Source organism: Rutilus rutilus (genome assembly GCF_951802725.1).
Source record: "Rutilus rutilus genome assembly, chromosome: 11".
In the NCBI taxonomy this organism is placed as follows: domain Eukaryota; kingdom Metazoa; phylum Chordata; class Actinopteri; order Cypriniformes; family Leuciscidae; genus Rutilus; species Rutilus rutilus.
This window is the reverse complement of record NC_140216.1, coordinates 41,236,050-41,248,213: the sequence shown is the minus strand read 5'-3', so window position 1 is coordinate 41,248,213 and position 12,164 is coordinate 41,236,050. Positions and strand designations below refer to the sequence as shown.

Here is a 12,164-nt window from a genome sequence, read left to right as displayed (position 1 = left end):
AAACACTTAAACTACTCTAACATGCACACACATACATGCATACAGTTTACCAAGGGAAAAAGAGCTGAAGCAGAATACAGGAAAGCAAGAAGTTATAGCATTGTTTGAAATTCAGCAGATCAACAGCCTTGAGCAAACCATCAGTTAAGTTCTAACACGCCCTTCTTTAAAGGGGTAAGGATACTTAATGTATCAAATAATGAGACTTAAGGTGATGATACAATGGGCAACTTTTTGAACAATGTTGCGGGGCAATCTTGCTGAGCGATTGTTGCTTGGGCACTTTCCCATTGAAAATGGGCAATACATTTCTATCTGGATAATTTAGATCGGCCGTGGGCCCTGTGTCTCATCTGGTTGCCCGTTGACAGCAACATTGCCCAGCAACATTGTTCAAAAAGTTGCCCTGTGTATCATCACCTTAAGTTTGATACTTGCATGTCTTGCCCACTTGAATTAGACTGTCCTGATGCAATTTGTTGACGCTCCAGTTGATCTTTGCTGATGTGGTCTTGATGAGAGAGAACCAGTGGTAGTCAGAGGATCATTGGTGAATGGAAAGACAAGGCCGCAGTCTGGCACAAGCTTGGGGGTCCTTAGAAACTTCTAGTTCTGCATCATCTTCACGTCAGCATTTCAGAAAGGGACTAAAAGAGAGAGCTAAGAGAGCTTATCTTGTGTTTTTTAAAGCGTGAAAATGTCACACCCTCTGGAGGTGTTCGACCCAATAAGATGTGTTTTCCTTTTGAGGGAAATTCTTTTACGACCTATTGTTCAAGCAGGCCTTTGAACATGTAGTTTGATTGGATGTTTAACACAAGAATCTTTAAGATGCTTATAATACTAATGCGTCACAAAGTTAGCAAAATGTAATGTAAATTAACAAATGGGAAATGAAGATTGGAGTTTATAGAGACCAAACATGCCACACATATGATTTTGGTTAACCATAATATGCAAAGTCTGAAACATTAACCCAATAGAGTTTACAAGAATAGGTGAGAAAATTAGATACATGTTTACACATTTCTCAAGTGGTTATATATAGAATATATAGGATTAACAGGGTTTATTTCTCCTCCTCTGCAAGAATTAAGTGAGAGTCGCAGCTCTCTGGAAATTCCTTTGGGTCATAAAACTCTTATCAGTCCCAGTGTGTCCCAGTAACATCCCAGTGGGATGTTAGTTTTTGGGGGAAGTTTCACAGGCCTTTGTTGGGAGAGTGAGTTTGCTGGATTATTCATTAAATAAATTAATAATTTGTGTGTCTGATTGGTCCAGACGCTACAAGTGTAAGGTTTTGCTAATTGTCAAGTATATTTGTATAGCGGTTTTCACAATACAGATTGTATCAAAGCAGCTTCACAGTATTAAATTAAAATAATACAACAAGGTTTGTTTCTAGTGAAATTTATTGATTGATAAATTTAAATTAAATATTCCCAAAATATCCCCAACTGAGCAAGCCAAAGGCAACAGTGGAAAGGAACCGAAAAACTCCAAGTGACCTAATGGTGTCCTGAAACTCCATCAGGTGACCTAATGGAGAAAAAAAATAACCTTGGGAGAACCCAGGCTCAGTCGGGGGCCAGTTCTCCTCTGGCGTTTATGAACTAGAGACCGGAATTAACTGTAAGATTAAAAATATACGAATGCCTGGCTGAAGAGATGTGTCTTTAATCTAGTTTTAAACTGGGAGAGCGAGTCTGAGCAACGAACAGTATCAGGAAGGCTATTCCAGAGTTTTGGAGCTAAATGTGAAAATGCTCTCCCTCCTTTGGTGGATCTGGATATCCTAGGTATGACCAAAAGCCTCGAATTTAGTGATCTTAAAGAGCTTAAAGAGCTATAGAAGATCCGTTAAATAGACTGGAGCAATGCAGTGATGTTAAAATTGGTGTTATATGATCATATTTTCTTGATCTAGTAAGAACTCTAGCGGCGGCATTCTGGACTAACTGTAGCTTGTTTATTGAGGATGCAGGACAACCGGCTAATAAAGCATTACAGTAATCTAGTCTCGAGGTCATGAATGCATGAACTAACTTTTCTGCATCAGAAACTGATAGCATATAACGTAGCTTAGCAATGTTTCTAAGGTGGAAAAAGGCTGTTTTTGTAACATATGAAATATGATTTTCAAAAGACAGGTTAACACCCAGGTCTTTTATTGTGGGAAAGTTTTAATTTTAGTGTGTAAGCAATTAAAAAAAAACTCTAATCATAACTTTTTTCCTTACTGCTGTTGCTTTCAACTGACCACTAGGGGATTTTAAGCTTGCAAACTGTTTTTTGTTTGTTATGATTATTATAATTTTTGACGGGCTTTGTTTGTACTCGTATTTTGTAAACCAAACAAAACAAAAAAGTGAATTTTTCTGGTGTCTTCATTACCTCGCTGTGATCATCTAATAAGTCCAAATGTGAGAAGTCATGTCTTGTGAGGACAGATATTGTGTTTTTGCACTATTCTGCTTTGAAGGGATACTGTGAATATGGTGATACAGCTCTCCAGTACTATAGTAATCCCTTTAAAACTATGTGAATTAGACAGGTCTTATTCATTCCAGTATGATAGATGTCACAATCAATATTGAGGACTTTTTGTTTTATATCAGCTGTATTTGATTCACGCTCAATATTGCTTTTCTCAGGGTTTAAGAAGGAAAATTAACTATTGATCGATGCTACAGATACGTTTTAAATTATTCCATTTTGCTGCCTTTATATTTAAATGTGTAACGTAAATATCTGTGCCTGCTTTAAAAGTTTCAAGCATCTTTCCTTTCACCACTGTCAGAATTGCAGCGTAAGCTTCCTGTGTCACATTACCAAAAACAATGACGTCCTCCCTCAGTTTTCAGAAAACATGTGTGCAGAAAGTCATGGTATGACATGTAAACCAGGAAGAGACATCATTTGTGTTTGTATTTGGTTACGATTTTTTCATGTAATATGGTCAAAATGGTTAATTAACCAAAAACATGTCTCAGAAGCTGTTCATAGAGCTAAACTTTTATTAAACCATATATATATATATATATATATATATATATATATATATATATATATATATATATATATATATATATATATATGATCATAGACTCACAAATCTACAAAACACTAAGTTTTGTTTGTCTATGCCTAGTAAACCATGGATATTCAGTAAAAGAAGAGAAGGTTTTTCATTACATAGTGTTTGATGCAATAAATAAAGTGAGAAGGCAACCCTTAAACTGATAAGAGACTATTATTCAATGGTTTATATTTCTCTGGCGGAAGTGAAACTGACTGTGGTTTAAGTGACTCTGCATTGATCTGAAACCTATAGTTTGATCGACATCTTTACGAACGACAGACACAATGGAGAACGTCATTTTCTTCTTCTGTGTATTTTCTTGTTGGATTAAGCAAATCACATCCAGCGGTAAATATATTCTATCTCAAACATTCATGAAATTAACATATCAACCTCAAATACAATAGCTATTATTATCAACAGTTAAAAAGGATGTGTGTTTATCAATGTCTCTCCAGATTTGTCAGTTGGAGGATCTTCTGATGTGAGAGTTCGGATGGGAGAAGACATCACTCTGAACTGCAGCATGAGAAACAGATATGAAGTCGCCTGGTATCATCTCAGATCTGAAGAGCTCGTTCTGCTGATTTCTGCTGAGAAGGACAAACTCGGGAGAAAACTCCTGATCAACTACAATCCAAACAGCAATCGTATGGAAATAACAGCAGACAGTTCGATCACCAGAGTCTCTTTAACTATTTCTGGAGTAACAGAATCAGATTCAGGACTTTATTTCTGTGGAATAAAGTCTGATGCTCCAGAGATGCACTTCGACAAACCCATCAGACTGGAGATCGAAGGTAACAGATTTCAGTTTTCACATCATATTTATTAGGGGTGTAACAGTTCTCTGTAAAAAATCGAACCATACCGTTCGAACCACCCACGGTTCAGGATGCACTTGCACCGCAGTTGATCTCAAAAACTGATGACGCATCTATAATCTGGTTTGTTGAAAATAACAACGTGTAAAACAGACAGCTCCACTGTCGATATATAATCAAATAATACATTACAACAGCGATAATCAAAAAAGGTGAACAAAACGGTTACTCTGTAAACTCTGTTCAATGCGAGTGCCAAATGCTTGACCATGACCAGTCATTTACGCCTTCATCATCACTCGGGAGTTGATAGCGCGTGAGAGCAGGCGAGACCTGAACTGCACACGTTACTACGGTGTTTAAAACTAAACTCATTTAAGCTTTGCCAGTGTAAACATTCAAGAACAAGATGCGGAAGAGAACTCGCGCACATTGTGAGAAGATTTGTGTGTGTCTGTGTGTGTGTGTGTGTACTCATCTCAGACAGCACGCAAATATTGAGTTCTCTTTCAAGTATTTGATACAAACCGAAACATGAGCTATTTGAACCGTTGCACCCCTAATATTTATGGCTGGGAAAATTAGCCATAACTGTAAAAAGTGGTTACCTTAAAGATAAATTTTTATCTGATTTAACCCATTAAAACAGTTATTTTTCATAGGTTGCAAGACTGTCTGAACCCGTATAGCAGATGTCTTCAATCCTGCTCCTGGAGGGCCACTGTCCTGCAGAGTTTAGTTCCATCGTGCTTCAGCACACCTGACTTTGAATATTCAAGCAATTCTGAAGAGCTTGATGAGCTGATTCAGGTGTGTTTGATTAGGGTTGGAACTAAACTTTGCAGGACAGTGGCCCTCCAGGAGCAGGATTGAAGACCTCTGCCATATAGAATCACATCAGTTCATTGGCTGATCGAACGGGCATCTCCTCAGCGGCGCTACGTCACTCACTCTTATACACTCTTATATTAGCTCCTCAGATTTTCTTCTTCAGAAGAAGTGATTTATCTGGCCTCAGCGACCGCATTCTGTGTAACTTTCTCGTTCTCCTTTCAGTGAAGCACAATGGATTTGCGTCGTTGCCAGTCTCTGTGCTCTCGCTTTATTGCAAGCAACGACTCGCACGGTAAGTGTGTGAACTGTCTCGACTTGTCACATGCTATTTTTGGAGCATCTGGCTGCAAGTTTTGTGAGAATTTTAGGCATAAAACTCTCCGTGTGAGGCTTGCTTTGATAAAGAGCTTGAGGCGTTAGAGAGCGAGCAGGCCTGCTATTCCCTCTCTCTCTTTCTCTCTCTCGCCCGAGAGCCATGCTGATATTTTATTCACCGCAGCATCTGATTAACTCGTGCTACTGAGAAGCTCAACATTGACTGGCCTGACCGGACGAGCCTTGCGATTCTCAGACCTCCAAGATAGATGAGCGTTTTCTGAGTTGCCAATCCACTTCGCGCCCCATTAGAAGAAAGCTGCCATTTTTCAGCGCTCTTCACTGTGAGATTTCAAGGCCCTGAAGGTAGCCTTTCTCTGCTCGGCTGACTAACACTGCGGCCGCCGACTTCACCAACCTGGGTGGTTCTGTGGAGCAGGGCTACACGTGCATTTCAGTGGTTGAGGACCACTGGCCACTCATCTTACGCCTTCTTCCTGGAAGTCCCACCCTCTTCTTCCTTCTAAGCCATGTAGGGCCACTTCCACTCTCGTAGGCAAATCCTATATGGCGGCTGGCCAGACAGGTAAGGTGCTCCATACTATGGCCATTCTTCAGGCCTACCAAGCGGACGTCCTAAAGGAAATGGATGAGGACGGGGCCGTACACCAGAAGCGGTCAATGAGCTCCGCAGAGCTACCGACCTTGCGCTGAGTGCAACTAAGCAAACTGCCCACGTGGGTTTGGTGGCTGTTGAGCACCACCTATGGCTAAATCTCACTGAAATCCACGAAAAAGAGAAGGTCTTTCTACTGGATGCCCCTATCTCCCAGTCAGGTTTGTTTGGAGAGGCGGTCAATTCAGTGGTTGACAAATCCCAAACTGCTAAGACGCAATCGGTTGCCCTTAAGCAGTTTATGCCCTGGAGGGCTCATGAACCTCCCACTCCTGCCTCCGCACCCAGAGACCGCTTCGCACACATAAAAAAAGCCTCTAGATGTAGTGACGAGCCAAGACATAGACGGTCTGGGGAGCTTATGGGCGTCTAATTCCTGCCAGTGCCCCCCGTAGACACGTTGACCTGAGGCAGCCAGCTAAACCCGCAGCTTCAGCTTTACTGAAAATCTCGGAAGAGAGGGACAGACCACGGAAGAGTCTCTGTTTCTCTAGCATGTGGGGGATCTGCAGGCTCTTTCTGTGAGTGAGCCTTGCATGGAGTTCGCCCCAGGTCTTGTGAAGGTGTTTCTGTGACCCGGACCTGGTTATGTCCCCAAAGTTTTGTCCACGTCATTCCGCTCTCAAGTGTTCGTGCTCCCCTTTTTAGTCCCCCTCTTTTTTCCTCTGCTGAGAAGGAGTAGCTTCATTTGCTTTGCCCCGTTCGGGTTTTAACCCTCTGGGGTGTCACGATGAATGAGACATTTTCATGGCTAAAGTCTGAGTACACTGTATTCAGCACAGACTCTGCTACAATAATATATCAGCAGCATGTATGTAAAAGTTTGTAGTTTTGAGATAATGACATTTATGTGTGGTTTGTGAAAATACAAAAAAAAAATGTCACTGAAATAAGGTCATGAAACCCATACTGATTATTTCTTCACAAGACTTTTGAAAATTGTATGACGTAGCCTAGAATATTTGCTCCAAAACTATGTGAAAATCACCCTGACTGCTCATTCAGAGAAGACAATATATTGATTCAAAATTTCTAAGACTTGCTTTGTGTGAAAAAGCTTTATGCGGGAGGGGCGGATCATCTCATTAATATGTAAGCTTTTCACACCTGAGAAAGACAAAGACACTCCCTAATGGCCCTATTTTAGGAGCTATCAGACCCTATCATTCTGAGCAACCTTGCACAAAGAATGAGGAGATTTAAAAAAGAATGGCTTTTTGATTGTTTGGATTTATTTACTACACAACATAATCCAAATATACACAACAAAGGACAAAAAAAGCACACTATTGAAAACAATGGTCCAAAGACAGAGACCTTTGTGCCATTCCTGTCACGGAATAGTTGAACATGAGACGAGGATTCAAATGCAGAGGAAATTTATTAGACACTGGCAGACAAGATGCAAAAACTCCGGTAGCAAGCAGGAAGGAAACACCAGGAACAGGTAACTTGGACAACGAACCAGCACAGGACTACAAACACAGGGAGGCTAAATAGGGGAACAAACAAAGGAGGGGTAACGAGAAAGACAGGTGGGACAAATTAACCAATAATCAGATAACAAGATGGGAGGGGCTAGACAATAGACAGGAGAGCACATGGCACAAAACAACAAAACACCCATGTGCAGCACAAGACAGGACAGGCATGTGACAATTCCTAAAAACACTGTACATACCTTTCATTTTCAAGGTGTTTGATTTTCACTTTACAATGTTCATATACAGAGACTCATGTGAATGTTGAAGTCAGCAGGACTCAGTGGCATCTGGTCCCTGAAAAAAAAAAAAAAGTGAACATACTGATATCAAGAGAAACTATAGGGAATATAGTTCTAAAATTTATTGGGAATAAATTTTAGATTTTTCTGGTTAAAATTGCTTTTTAAAATTCATAGAATACACACACACACAAATGTTTCCAACAATATATAATATAATGAACACCAGGTTTGTTGTGCCTTGTAAGCATAGGTTATGCACAGTGCTCCATAAAATAATAATAACAATAACCTATAGCAGCATATAAATCTTCCAAAAGATTTCAGTAACAACTACGCTAGAGAAAAATATATTGATTATCATATGTTACTTCAAATGTTTCCATTCGTTATGATGATATGAAATGAGATAATAGTAAAAACATGAAGCCTTTGTTTGGTGCGTTTTGCTTTTCAAACGCGATCGTTTCAAACGCGATCGCGATACATTCAAAACCAGAGCTCGCTCCAAAACATGAAACATTATGGTTACTATATTATACATATCTACGTTTTTGCAGATATCCACAAACACAGTAACAGTAAACACAGGTCCAAATATTATAATATTCACCATATATCTAGCAACAGTTCGACTGCAATGTGAAGTTTATGCAACAATAACATGAACTAATAATTAAGAATGAGGTAATGAGGTAATGAGCGCGTTCGCGTTCCATGTGGAGATTTGCATGTGAATATCTTTTGCGCGTGGGCATGGTCAAATTAAAAATAATTAGCAAGTGCGTGAGAAGCTGGACATCTTGTTGGTTTTATACAAATTATTTAAACAGAGAATATTTGTTTTTAGTTTGAATCCGATCATTTAAAAGTATCACTTAAATGTTTATAAGGGTATATGGCTCATAAATGTGCGACAAGTATTCGCTGAGTTTTGTTTCAGTTTATAGACGTGCTCAAGAAAAAAAAGTTCACCGCGACGGAGAGGCAGAACGCACACCCTGATTATTTTCGTTTTGATGTTTTGATTCGATTGTAAGCGGACACATACAAAAGTAGAAATATCACAGATTCTTTTTTCATATTTCTTTATGACCATAAATGACGGAGAAATTTAAGTTTATTGTGCTACTATGTGAAGAAAATCCAGCAAAAAGCGCGGGCGCGTTTGTCGACCTCAGAGAGTTAAAGACATATGTGGACCGCTCCGGGCCAGTGGTGCAAGTCGTCTCAGTTCTCTATATGCTTTGGGGCCAGCCGCCGAGGGCTCACCACCTCTAAGCACAGGATCTCTCACTGGGTGAGAGACACAATTCTTTGGCTTATGAGGTGCGTAAGCTTCCTTCACCTCTGGGCGTTAAAGCTCCCTCTGCTAGGAGTATCCGTCTTTCCAGGCTCTTTTTAGGAGAGTTCCTTTGGAAGACATTTGTGTGGCGGCAGGTTGGTCCTATCCGCACACTTTTATCAGGTTTTATAACCTGGATTTAGATGCGGCCCCTGGTTCCCGGGTTCGTTCTGTATGAACTAGTCGCTTCAGTCCTTGTTCAGTTTGGTCTGGCTCAGAAAAATGTTATGTTAGGAGATTTCCTAGGGCCAGATCCGGCAGCGCTTAGCTTGGTGTGTGTGGTATATCGTTCCCATTGCGTCATTGCTACACAGCGTCGAGTCAACCTTTGAAAACGTCTGTGGTTGCGTAACCCATGTTCTCTGAATAGGGAACGAGATGCTGCGTTCACTAACAAACTCTCGCTGTTGAAGGGGCTTCTTCTTCATCGGTGGAAAATCTGAGGAGCTAATGGCGTGTTCGCTGTATAAGAGTGAGTGACGTAGTGCCGCTGAGGAGACCTATTCAGGGAACATGGGTTACGCAATTAACCCAAGACGGTTTGTTGGTAAAAATGTATGTATTTAGATTGACTCAGTGATGCTAAATAAATTTTTTTTTATTTGAATAAAACCAGTTAATTAAGATTTTACCATTTTTAGGTTACCGGTTTTCAGTACTGTATATTTACATATTCAGATCACAAACATACACTGCTAATCAAAAATTTGGGCACATTGAATTTTTTTTTTTTTTTTTTTTCTTGATCTGAAAAATTCTAAAGGCCCTGATATGTCATTATGCACCATTTATATTGCACAAAGGACAACTTAAAGTTAAAAACTACCCCAGACAGCATCATAGTGTCATCCCAGATCTGGTACACATGGATTCCACACGTACCGGATGTGGGCCGGATCTGGGCCGACACTCTGGGACAGAAGCTCTTATTAACCCACTTTACCATACAACTAACAAGTAAAAAAAGTTTTTTTGTGTGTGTTTGTTTGATAAACTTATAATTTGTACAGGTCTTTTTGTAACAGAAGAACCAAAAGACGTTGTTGACATCACAGGTAACATGTTTATCATTATCTTGGATGTTCATTTTTCATAGTGACTGGAGATCCAGCACTAAATCTAAGTTATGAGTTAATACTGTCTGTGTATATGAATATGAATAACTCTTCTGTCTCTGTAGATGGAGTGACGGTGACGGAGCGTGTGTTGATGTTCGGTGGTGTTGGACTGGCTGTGTTTGTGTTTTTTCTGACTACAGTCATCGCAGGAGGAATCATTTACCATCGTGGACAGCAGAAAGGATGGAGAGCAGCGAAACGTGCATCTATGATGAGCCACAAATCAGCTAAATGACATCTATTTCTGCTTTATTTTACAATCTAACTCAATATAAGCCTGTCCCTGAGCTTCGCATTGCCAGTTATATCAGCACTGCTATAGTTGTCACATATTAAAACAGCAAATTGTGCCTCAGATGTGAGTGAGGCTGAGGCACATTTCCTGTTGGCCTGATATCACTTCCACTTCAGAGAAACTGAGATGATGTGGTAAACCTAGTTTTATAAACAGCAAACCAGTCATTACTGGTGTGGTGATTATTCAGGTTTGTGTGTTTATTTGTGCTTGACAATAATATTCAGTTAAATATCAATATCACTTCTTCTTCTTCTGTTTTCAAGAGAAAATATAAATGCAAACTATTTTATGGCACATAATTCATAATTAAATAAAAATGTCAACAGATGTCTTCAATGATAAATGTATTACTAAGAGATCTGATCAAATAAACTGCAAAATAATAATTATTTGTTTTTGTGTGCATTTTCTGGCAGAAAAACCTGATCATTACCAAAGCTAAACCTGTTCAAACACAACTGTATATATTCAGTCATGTCAGATCTGTCACGACAATCTAGCACAATAATGGTTTCCTGACTGACTTAATGATGATGCACAGAAAACCACAAAATATGAGGTGAGGGTGGGGACACCGCTGTTGAGTGAAGGAGAGAAGCTGTTAATGATCTGAGAACAGAGAGACTGTTTTTTGTTAGAGAGCACAGAGAAGCTGGAAGAGTGTTTTGGTTAAAATGTTTTGGAGTTTTGAGTTGATTATTAAAAAGAAACCAGTGACTTGATCTCTGCCTGGACTGGATTTGTAGAGCAACACACACTTTGGTGATACCCTACCTCACAATGCCACAGCTATTTTCTATAGCAGCCGAAATCCCGCCGCGTACACACACACAGCTCTCCGTTGCACTATTAAATATTGTTATATTGTGTAGGCTATACATATTACGCAAGCAGTAAAGCCACATGAATATTTCCAGCTTTCACTCACTCACACACACACACACACACACACACACACACACACACACACACACACACACACACACGTCTGCAAATTAAATAAATTATTGATTTGATACCATACTTGCGATCTATTGTGTCTTTAAGGATCTAATGCAATACAAATCGACGGCCTCTTTCCTTTACACACACACACATGTATATGCACGTATCACACACACAATTGACATTTTATAGACGAGAATAGGGGTTCATTAAAAAGATAATTAAGAATAGATGGAAAGATTTGTGGAGAAAGGTGTTTGTGTTCATAAACATTTTTATGAAATAAATAAAGTAGGAAGTAGAAGTATATAATACATAATTGTGCATCAAATGTGGATTCATTACCAGAGACAGTCAAACATGTTCTTCTCAAATGTGCTTTAATGAAGAAACTTCTCAGCTCATAGAAGAGGTTAAGGCTGTAGGAATAAAGGAATATTACTGAACAATAATTCAACAGTGACCACAGCTTTATCAGAATAAAGAAAACAAGTTTGATTAGAATAAATCTTGATATATTTCACATATTTACTATATTTGGAGGGGAATAACATCTTTAAATAGTTGTTAGCTTATTATGTTTATGTTAAAATTTTATGAATTAAATTTTTTAATTTTTTATAATCTGCCTGTAAATGTTTACCTCCCAGTATCTGCAGTATCTGTCGCTCCTATAATGTAGCTCAGCTATAAATTATCAATTGTTGTACACAATCTACTTCTGTCCTCTGATTAATAGATTAATCAAGTAAAGTCTTCTTTTCTTAGCTCTGAAATCTTTAATGATTTTAATAAAGTAAATGTGTAAGATGAGCATCTACTGGACTGAAGCAACTCGAGGTTCACTTGATTATTCATCCATTTTTAATGTTAAAAATGTTAAATAATTTTTTACATGTTCATGTGAATGTCAAATATGACAACAGGCTTTTGGGGAGCATTTGTGACTGTGTTTGTGTGGATGTAATCTGAGAGCAAGTGGACGGTCACTCAAGATTGCACTG

General features: G+C 39.1%; 1 protein-coding gene across 1 annotated transcript; it reads left to right on the top strand.

Annotated features, from left to right (window-relative positions):
• The first annotated feature begins 3,318 nt into the window (after window positions 1–3,318).
• On the top strand, window positions 3,319–10,591 carry LOC311300340 (uncharacterized protein). The gene is made up of 4 exons (XM_084424588.1): window positions 3,319–3,430; window positions 3,541–3,882; window positions 9,810–9,854; window positions 9,980–10,591. Exons 1-4 carry the CDS (start codon window positions 3,367–3,369, stop codon window positions 10,150–10,152), a joined length of 624 nt encoding a protein of 207 aa, XP_084280714.1. The 5' UTR covers window positions 3,319–3,366; the 3' UTR covers window positions 10,153–10,591.
• The last annotated feature ends 1,573 nt before the right edge of the window (window positions 10,592–12,164 follow it).

Coding starts and splice junctions, on each gene's coding strand:
- LOC311300340 (XM_084424588.1), top strand. CDS start 3,367: ATGGAGAACGTCATTTTCTTCTTCTGTGTATTTTCTTGTTGGATTAAG. Junction 3,431..3,540: donor TAAGCAAATCACATCCAGCG/GTAAATATATTC, acceptor ATGTCTCTCCAG/ATTTGTCAGTTGGAGGATCT. Junction 9,855..9,979: donor AGACGTTGTTGACATCACAG/GTAACATGTTTA, acceptor CTGTCTCTGTAG/ATGGAGTGACGGTGACGGAG.